Source organism: Cucurbita pepo, chromosome 17, assembly GCF_057944985.1.
Source record: "Cucurbita pepo subsp. pepo isolate OVF chromosome 17, ASM5794498v1, whole genome shotgun sequence".
In the NCBI taxonomy this organism is placed as follows: Eukaryota; Viridiplantae; Streptophyta; class Magnoliopsida; order Cucurbitales; family Cucurbitaceae; genus Cucurbita; species Cucurbita pepo.
The window spans coordinates 12,826,690-12,836,531 of record NC_141814.1 but is presented as its reverse complement, the minus strand read 5'-3'; the positions used below and the strand labels follow the sequence as shown (position 1 = coordinate 12,836,531).

Genomic DNA, 9,842 nt, shown 5'->3' with positions numbered 1-9,842 from the left:
AACGAAAAAATATTTTATTTTTCATTTATTTTTTTAAATAATTGTCAAATGGTTTACAAATATGAAACGTGCGTTTCATAGGGAATATTCGTTCTGAGAAGAAAATAAATTAAAAAAAAAAAAAGCATATTCGATAATGCAAAAATAAATAAATAAATAAATAAAATCCACGTTGGATTGTCCTTTCCCATTACTTTTTGTATTATTCTTTACCTAACTCTTCCATCCACCAAAGGGCTTTGCTTTTATTCACTTCAAAGCATTACTTCTCTATTAGGTAATTAGGTATTTTCACCTCAAAATTGTTACTTCTCGGTAATTTCGTGACCGCTCGTTTAATTACTTTTTCACTTTTATCGTGCACGTTTGTCGTTTTCTTAATTTCGCTCACGTTCATTCTAAGTATAGAGAGCGTTATTTTTCGTTTTTCTATTTTTCGGATCTTCCCGAGCTACTATCTTGAAGTCGTGGAATCTCACTCAAGTTTATTCCAAGTATAAAGAGAGCTTTCTGTTTTTCGGATCTACTCAAACTACTGTCTCAAAAACACGAAAGGTAAATAAGTTGTCTATTAAAGAAAAATATTAATAGTAATGTTTATCGAACGTGTGCATGTTTTTATATATATTCTTTTAAATTTATGGGTGTCAGACAAAACAACCTTAGTCATACGCTAACTTAAAAAAAAAAAAAAAAAAACATTATCTACAGAGAATTTAGCTCAAGTTTGTGTAGTGTTTCTTCAATGATAGGGGTGTCTGAAAATCAAGTTAAATGGTCCATGGCCACTCCGACTATTTATGGAGTTGGTTAGTAGACATTGATTACGACCCATGTTGAATGTTCTAATGAACGTTATTCTTTTAAAATTGAATTGATAGTTTATATGTAACGTTTCACGTTCATATTTGAAATTTAGATTTGATGCAATATGACCGTGTTTATCTATAGATCACGTTTATATAGGATTGTTTCATACCGAGTAAGCTGGAGTTTCTATGACCGAGACACCGAATGGGTAATAACTATCAGCTAATTCTCGTTAGAATATGCTCTCGGTTCATGTTTATTCAAATATTATAAAATTTTAAATAAACTAAATTTTGCGAAAATTGGTTAGTGGTCGGCGGCTGAGAAGTTAAATGTGATGAGACTAGATAGTGTTTGAATTGTTCGTATGAAGTAAAGACATGAGTTGACATGTGCGTCGTGTTTTTCAATGCTACCGACCCCACGAAGCGCAAGTGACAATATGGTTATTATAAATGGAAAATAAAACTTTATCATAACGAAGAAAATTGTGTTCGTCTCAAATATTGATTAATGGTCGAAGCTCATAATAAATAGAATTTTCTTTTATCATATTCATAATTTATTATTATCTTGCATTCTTAAAATTCAACTATTTTTGAAGTAGAGTAAAATAATTATCTTATTTTTAATTAAAAAAAATGACCTATTCTCTAATATATGAAAATGATAATTAAATCAAATATTTTTTTTATTATATATATATATATAGCTGGTTCTCCCTCAAATGCGTTGGGGCGCAGCAGTTGACTAGACATCTAGGGGTAAAGCACTATTTCGGTGCGGGCCGCGAGAGCGGTACCAAATCGTGGCAAACTCTTAATATTAGATATGATCTCAAAATAACAGGGGTCAAGGTCGGCCAGTAAGACGATAGGCGATAAGCTTCATTGTCGAGAGGAAAACAACTCGAATCACCAGCTAAGGCCCCTAAATGACCGCTCAATGATAAAGGAGGTAGGGGTGTAGAGACAGTCGGAGGTTTGCCTCGATATATATATATATATATCGAGGTCAAAAAGAATAAAAGTCGTGCCTGTTTTTTTTTTCTTTTTTAAAGCTTTTTTAAAATTATTATTTCATTTTTTGAATTTTGAATTAGAATTAATATATTATATATATTAATTGCCATTCTAAATCTCCTTTGACCGTTCATAGATTGCTGCCCACGCCACCGACTCTTGTGTGTTGGGTTGGTATGTTTTTCTTATTTGTTTAATAATAATAATAATTTAATCTTTAATAATTATTTTAGGTTTTATTTATATTTTAAAATTAACGTTTGAAAATGATATAGACTACTATTTTAAAACTAAAAATAATAGTTTTTATTTTTTTAACAAAAAAAGAAAAATGTTTTTAAAATTTTGGTTAAGATTTTGAATGAATATTAAAATAAATTGTTATTTATATTAAGAAAAACTATTTAATTCCTTAATGTTAATTTTTCCATCAATTATTTAAAGCTTTTGCATGTATTTAAAAAAAGATTCGCATATTCTTAATGTTCCTATTATTTATTTTTATTTTTATTTTCAATTATATAAAATTTTCTTTTAATTAAAATTATTAAATAAACATTAATAATCCAATTCAACTTTTATTTTCAATAACATACAAATATTTAATTATTCGAATTTTATTATTAATATTATTTCATTCGGACTAAAACTTTATGCATAGAATTTTAAGCTTTAAATTCTAAATAATAATTAATAATAATAATAATAATAACAACAACAACAACCCACAAGCCAATCTTGTGATTTGTGAGAAGAATATTAAAGTTTATATATATAAATATATATATATATATATAAATAAAAAATGGTCAGAATACATGAAATCTGTCAGACTCCGTGTAATTAGTAGGAATAAACCCGTTCCCTTCATCGCCGTTCGGACGATTCTTCTTCTCCGTTTCGTTGCAAAATATATCTTGGACGAAAGACTCAACATCTATTAAGTTATTTCCATCTGTGTCCTCCGTCGCTATTGCCGGCAGTGACGGCGGCCGGGGAATTTCCAGGACCAAATCCCAGTCTGTTCCTTTAAAGAAATTGTGGCTCTTGATTTCCTCCAGTTCGATCCTCTTCGTTGGATCTTTCTCCAGCAATTTCCTTATCAAATCCCTTAACGGTGTCACTTCGCCGCTGAGATCCGGCGTCTTTGTCAGTATCCGGTAGAATGTTTCTTTCCGATTCGATCCTCTAAACGGCGTCGTTCCGTATAGCATCTCGTACAGAACTACTCCGAGCGACCACCAGTCCACGGAGAAGTCATGCCCCTTCCCGGAGACTATCTCCGGAGCCACGTACTCCTCTGTTCCGACGAATGAGTTCGACTTCTCCGATGAGTCGGATTCCGACGAATCTGGCGGCGATCTTCGCTTCTCTGGCGGAGATTTTGGCTTATTGGCCGTCTGTTGGTCTGAATCTTCCGGCGACACGCCGGAGTTGCAGAATCGGTGAAAATGAAAGAATCTTTTCTTCTTGCTTTTTTTCTTAATCGTCGATCTAGATTCCTTCAAAACCTCCACCGCCGGCAACAATAACGGAGACGATTTAGGGGATTTCTGAGAGAGCCTCGTAGACAGATCAAAATCTACAAGCATTATGTGGCCGTTATGTTGAACCATAACGTTGTCCGGCTTTAAATCTCTGTAAACTATTCCTAGGCTGTGTACATACTCCAACGCCATAACTAATTCCGCCGCGTAAAATCTAAACAAACAAAAACACAAACAAAAACACAATCACAATCACAATCAGAAACAGAACCACAAATCAATTTCACAAAACAGAGATCAAATCAATTTACCTAATAACGTCATCGGAGAACATTTTCTCGGTCTGTTTCTTCCTGAGAGTATTAAGATCACGTCCATTGCAATAATCAATGGCGTAACCAACAACTTTCTTCGTATCCAAAACTCCTCGCAATCGAGGCAAAAGCGGATGCCGAAACTGACGTAAAACTTCTCGTTCAAAGCAAACTCTGCGATACTCATCGGCATCGCTATTCACAATCTTGGCCTTCCTCTCGATCAAATCTCTAGATATCACCTTCAACGCCAGCCATTCGCCATCGCCGTCGTCATCGTTCGCATTTCGAGCCAAGAACACAACTCCTTTCGCTCCTCGACCGAGCGCCGTTACGACTTCCAATTTCTGAAAATCCAAATCAGGAATCTGCTCAGAGTAATGATCTTTCTTCACATCATCATCGATCATGGCGGAAAGTGGAGATCATTCGGGTGCGGCGTAATCTGCCGAAAATGAAGGACGTGTTTCGATTTTATATCTGACCGAACAACCCTGGCCTCTTGAGAGAGATTTTCTTGGGGACGAAGTCTTTTGGAATTTACTGTAATTAATTTAATCACAAATGGGCTTGACGGTAATTTCATATTCCATCACCTGTGCCAGATGATGACACGTGGAAATAAATGACGTGTCGTAATCTGGTAATAGGAAGCGTGGTGGAAATGACGTTAGGGATGATGTAAAAATACGGAGAACGTGATGGTTTCCGTGAATCTCCAAAACCGCGCTTCTAGAAACTCCCAAATTTTAATAAATAAATATAAAATAAATTCAAATTCTTGAAAATAATAAAATAATAATTTAATTTTTAATGGGTAAAATGATATATTTTTTAAAATAAGGAAAAAAAAAAATATATATATATATATATATATATATATAATTAATTAATTATTTGAATTTGGAAAAGGAGGTTAGTTGGCGGTTAAATTGGAAGACTTTTAACATTAAAGTAAAAGTGTGGTTGTTCTAGATGCTATGTGTGGTCACGCTACTCTTGACTTTTTCTTTAAAAATTAATTTATATTTTAGTTGAAATTTATATAAATATTAATTAAATTATAAATCAATTTAGACGTTATGTTTTAAATAATTATCGTTACGTTATTTAAAATATCTAGTTAGATTTGACGTACGAACCGTTTCAAAATAAGAGCACAATTGAACATGTTAGCTTAATCGAGTACAGTAATAAATGGAAAGAATACTATATAAATATTTGCCTTTAATAAAATATTAAATATGATATATATGGTAAACTATAATTTAGTATTAAATATCCTTAACAATAATATTAATATTTTTTTAAAATAGTTTAAACCCTAAAAAGATAACTTTATAATTAACCAAAAAATTTTAGTCCAAAAGCTATGGTAAAATTTTTCTGCCTCGAAATTAGTTTCGCGACCTCCACGGACAGTCTAATCCTAAAGGTAACAGCAAATTTAAGAAGAGACTCGAGTCTTGTTATCCACTGAAAATATAACAGTCCAAGCTTATTTCTAGTAGATATTGTCCGTTTTGGTTCGTTGTATATCGTTGTCAGTATCATGATTTTTAAAGAGAGTATGTTAGAGAGAGGTTTCCATATCATCCTTTTTTCGACTGAGGTGGGATCTCACAAAGAATTTGGTAGAGTATCATTAACTCTAGATGGAAGGGCGAGAAAGGGGAAGGGCATTTGGGTAATTTAGGAGAAGGAAGCATATTTGAAATGGCCATTTCCGACCGAGGTGGGATCTCACAAAAAATCTGGTAGAGTATCATTAACTCTAGATGGAAGGGCGAGAAAGGGGAAGGGCATTTGGGTAATTTAGGAGAAGGAAGCATATTTGAAATGGCCCTTTCGGACCGAGGTGGGATCTCACAAAGAATCTGGTAGAGTATCATTAACTCGAGTTGGAAGGGCAAGAAAGGGGAAGGGCATTTGGGTAATTTAGGAGAATGAAGCATATTTGAAATGGCCATTTCCGACCGAGGTGGGATCTCACAAAAAATCTGATAGAGTATCATTAACTCGAGATGGAAGGGCGAGAAAGGGAAGGGCATTTGGGTAATTTAGGAGAAGGAAGCATATTTGAAATGGCCCTTTCGGACCGAGGTGGGATCTCACAAAGAATCTGGTAGAGTATCATTAACTCGAGTTGGAAGGGCATGAAAGGGGAAGGGCATTTTGGTAATTTAGGAAGAAGGAAGCATATTTGAAATGGAGTCCATTTGAGACCACGCAAAGTGGGAAAATACCGAAATTATTCCAAACTTTTTTTTTTTCACTTTAAAAGATTCGTATTTATGTATATTTTCCAACATCCACCAATCTACTCATTGCCTACCACCATCCACTGCTAATATTCCTACTCTATTTTATTTTTATTTTTTTAATTTAATTGATTTTTTTCATTATTTTTTTTTTAATTTATATTTTTCACTATCGTTATCGAAAAGATCTCTCTGAAAAAGCTTTGTTCGATGTGTTTTTTTCTTTTTTCGTTGCCTTAACATTCGAACAACGCTAAATAAATCAAAGTCGATCGTAAATTAATTTCTAAATTATTAAAAAATTATAGTATTTGGGATAAAAATGTTCTAATAAAATAGACTTTTTATAAGCCCAAAGCCATATATGAAACCCAAATGAACTTCAAGCCCATAAGGTCACCAAAAGCTCCATAAATGGAAGGGCTACCCCTCATTTCGGCCCTTCGTGGTTGCATTGTTGTCTGTTGTCGTATCCGTTCGTACAACAAGTCTTCTCTTCTACCTTCGATTTCTAAGATAGACATATTGACTTACAATAGTTGCAGTAACGACTGTCATTATTTTGAACTTAACCACCCAACCCAACCCAACCCAACCCAACACAAAAAGAGAGGGTTAGGTTAAGTTGGGCTGGATTACGCATCCAACAACAATTGGTCTAAAACAGAATTTCCGAACCCAATCGAATTTAACTAGAATCAGTGCACATGGTATCTTTTTCTAATATGAACGGTTCATAATGTTTTTTTCACGTGTAATAATCAATATCAACTTAGATATAATGTGGTCGACCTAATGAAACCTCGCTCAAACCACCTTTCAAGTCTATGGTTCAACTACCACCCACTCAACTAACTTGAAACATCTTCAGTTAACGAGGTAAATTCTGGCACACTAGCCACCAGACCAATGGCCACGTGCAAATACAAATATTAAATTAAACTTTTATATCAAATATTAATTTAAAAAACTAAATTAAAAAAAAAAAATTCAAATTAGATATTTTAAAGGTGGAGTATAATTTGTCAAAATAATAATAATAAATAAATAAATAAATACAAATTGGTAAAAAACGTGTGAGCAATAAGCATAAGAAATAATATTAATAATAAATAAATAAATAAATAAATAAATAAGGAATAATATAGAGTTACCTTATCCATTGCAGATAGCCAAAAATTAAAATGTCAGAAAAAAAAATAAAAAATAAAAAATAAAAAGACCTCAGCCTTTCCAATCACCAAGAGACAATTCAAAACCCACATCCAAACACCACGATTGTCACGTGCCATCACGTGACAACCCCCCCCCCCCCCCCCCTCTCCCTAATAACCCCCCACATATTCTGGCATATGCCTTCCCTCCCCCCCGCCCTCCTCTTCTCGTGTTCCTAAGAGCCGCGCCCTCTGCTTCTTCATCGTTTCCATTACCATATATTCCCCTCCTAATCTCTTACAGTTCTTCAATTCTCTGCTTTGATTCTCTTCTTCCATGGCGATTTTTGCTACTAGGTCCAAGCGTGTCACGGATCCTCTCGGCGATAAGGTCAAGGCTCGCTTGATTGGCACTGATCACTTCCCGTTCAGTTACGTTAGCAGCGGTAGCGAGCACTCTGCTCACCACTCTGACTCGCCCTGTTTGTCTGAACTTGTTCACGGATTTCTTCATGATGATGTTCATGAATCGTCTACTACTACTGCTGCTACTACTACTCTGTCGCATGCCTACGATTCTGACTCTGATTTTATCGAATCCGCGCCCGATCGTGGAAGTTCGATCGATGAAATCGTTAGGTCTTTGAATTTGAACAATGTCGATTCCTATAGGAAATTACTCGTGCATCATTTGTGTATGGCTGTTGAGAACTTCTCGCTTCTTCGATCCGATAAATCTGTTTTTCTTAGAAATGTTATGGCGTTTCTGCGTCAGTTAGGGCATAATGCTGCGATTTGCAAAACGAAGTGGAGTTCCTCTGGTAGTTTAACTTCCGGTAACTACGAGTTCATCGACGTCGTACGATCGGCCGCTGGAAAGGCGCAGGTTAGGTATTTTGTTGAACTGGACTTGATTTCGGAGTTCGAGATCGCGAGGCCGACGGTTCAATACTCAAGAATGCTGCAGTGTTTGCCAAGGATCTTCGTTGGTACGGCGGATGAATTGATGAGAATCGTGAAAGTTTTGTGCGACGGAGCGAGAAAATCGCTTCGAAGCAGTGATTTGTCGGTTTCTCCTTGGAGGAAGAACCGTTACGTTCAGAACAAATGGTTCGGACCTTACCGTCGGACTGTAAATCCGATTCCTGAAAAGTCATCGGCGACGGAGACCGCAGCCGCGGCGTTTCGATGCGTTGGATTTAACGACGTCGTTTCGGACGTCAACATCAATCACCAGTTTTTTGTCCGGACGAGATGATAAGGATCGAAATGATTACAAATCAGAATAAAGCGAACCAGAAATCAATAGCGTGAATAGCAACTCTATCTTTTTTTTTCTTTTTTTTTTTTCTTTCTATTATAGATTTTTTTTTTTTTTTAATAATACAATTAAAAATTTTCAAAAAAGGAAATGACAAATTAAATTAAATGGGTCGGCTCTACCGAACAAGAATATATCCAAGATTTAAACATAAAATTATTTAAATTTGTTAGGACCTCACTAGAACTAAAAAATAATTAATTAACTTTCAAAAGATTGTGGAGATTTGTTCAAAATAAATAGTTAAGGAAGAAGTCAATAAATACTTAAATAATATTATGATACATTACAATATTCGGATATGCTAGATTAAATATTTAAATTGGCTTTAATTTGGTTATAGTTTAATCAAGATATTTTTTATTTTTTAAAAAGATTTAATATCAACTGGACATGTGACAAGATTTATAATTCAAATTTATGTTTCAATTTTTAATTTTTTTTAATTCAAATTTATGTTTCAATTTTTAATTTTTTTTAATAAAAAAATGAAAAATAATTTATATGAAATTAGTAGTTAGAGAATTATGGGAAAATAGAAGGGTAGAAGAGAGAATAAGGAAAGTGGAGGGACCAAAAAATAAAGATTTGAAAAGGATGGTTGTTAAGGATGAAAGGGATAAAAGGATAAGAAATTAAAAATAATAATAAATAAAAGAAAGGATAAGAAATGCGGCGAGTGGAGATCGCCCACGTGGGTAAGACAGGTGGATGATGGAGCAGAAAGCCACGTGAGACAAGTACGAGCGTGACGGGGACACCTCTGGCTCTCAATCTGTTCTTTTGGTGCAACCAAACATTAATGTATTTGCTTTCCCTTTTTTTTTCCTTATTTAAAACCATATCCTTTCACTCAACTTTGTCGGCTCTTTGTTGTTTTTTTTTTTTTTTTTTTTTTTAAAGAATTATATAAAGATAGGGGAGGGGTCTTTTAGCAAATAATGTCTTTTTCGAGATCCTTCTACTATGAGATAATTGCAAGAAAGTTTGGAACTTCTAAGAACAAAACGAGTGGCTTAGAGTGAATTTATCGATGAATAATTCTCACAAGTTTGAAGACATGATTGTAGTTGAAAAGACTGATTTAGTTCATGACCTATGAATTTGATTATTTATGATTTGTTTAAACCCGTATCCAAAAGAGAAGTAGATTTGGATTAGGGTTTACTAGTCGTGTCCTTTTAGACTACCTAAATTTTCATTCAAGGCTATAATATGTTTCGTATGCTTCTATTAGTGTATTCTAAAAGTAATTATCCCGACTATACTCACTGAACCGAGAGTGGAACTCTTAAATAGTGTTGATGGTTATTTGGGTAATTGATTTAAGGATGGAGTAAAGTCGGATAATGTTCACAAGACTATATTGAAGTTATTGCTATGATCACTTTATTATAGCGTCCCCTCTAAGTTACCAAAAGTTTTCTCGTGTGTTTTAAATGTTATGGAAGACATTTAATAATGTCACCTAAA

General features: G+C 34.2%; 2 protein-coding genes across 2 annotated transcripts; one reads left to right on the top strand and one right to left on the bottom strand.

The window, feature by feature from the left end:
* Positions 1-2,610: 2,610 nt before the first annotated feature.
* On the bottom strand, positions 2,611-4,143 carry LOC111778085 (AGC (cAMP-dependent, cGMP-dependent and protein kinase C) kinase family protein). The gene is made up of 2 exons (XM_023657730.2): positions 3,631-4,143; positions 2,611-3,533 (listed from the first exon to the last, which is right to left on the bottom strand). Exons 1-2 carry the CDS (start codon positions 4,041-4,043, stop codon positions 2,642-2,644), a joined length of 1,305 nt encoding a protein of 434 aa, XP_023513498.1. The 5' UTR covers positions 4,044-4,143; the 3' UTR covers positions 2,611-2,641.
* A 3,118-nt stretch (positions 4,144-7,261) lies between these two features.
* LOC111778893 (uncharacterized) lies at positions 7,262-8,385 on the top strand. Its single transcript, XM_023658893.2, has one exon. It carries the CDS (start codon positions 7,386-7,388, stop codon positions 8,304-8,306), a length of 921 nt encoding a protein of 306 aa, XP_023514661.2. The 5' UTR covers positions 7,262-7,385; the 3' UTR covers positions 8,307-8,385.
* Positions 8,386-9,842: the final 1,457 nt, after the last annotated feature.

Excerpts from the sequence above, each read along its gene's own strand:
- LOC111778085 (XM_023657730.2), bottom strand. The coding sequence starts at position 4,043 with ATGATCGATGATGATGTGAAGAAAGATCATTACTCTGAGCAGATTCCT. Across the intron at positions 3,534-3,630 it reads TTCTCCGATGACGTTATTAG|ATTTTACGCGGCGGAATTAG; the intron begins GTAAATTGATTT and ends TTGTTTGTTTAG.
- LOC111778893 (XM_023658893.2), top strand. The coding sequence starts at position 7,386 with ATGGCGATTTTTGCTACTAGGTCCAAGCGTGTCACGGATCCTCTCGGC.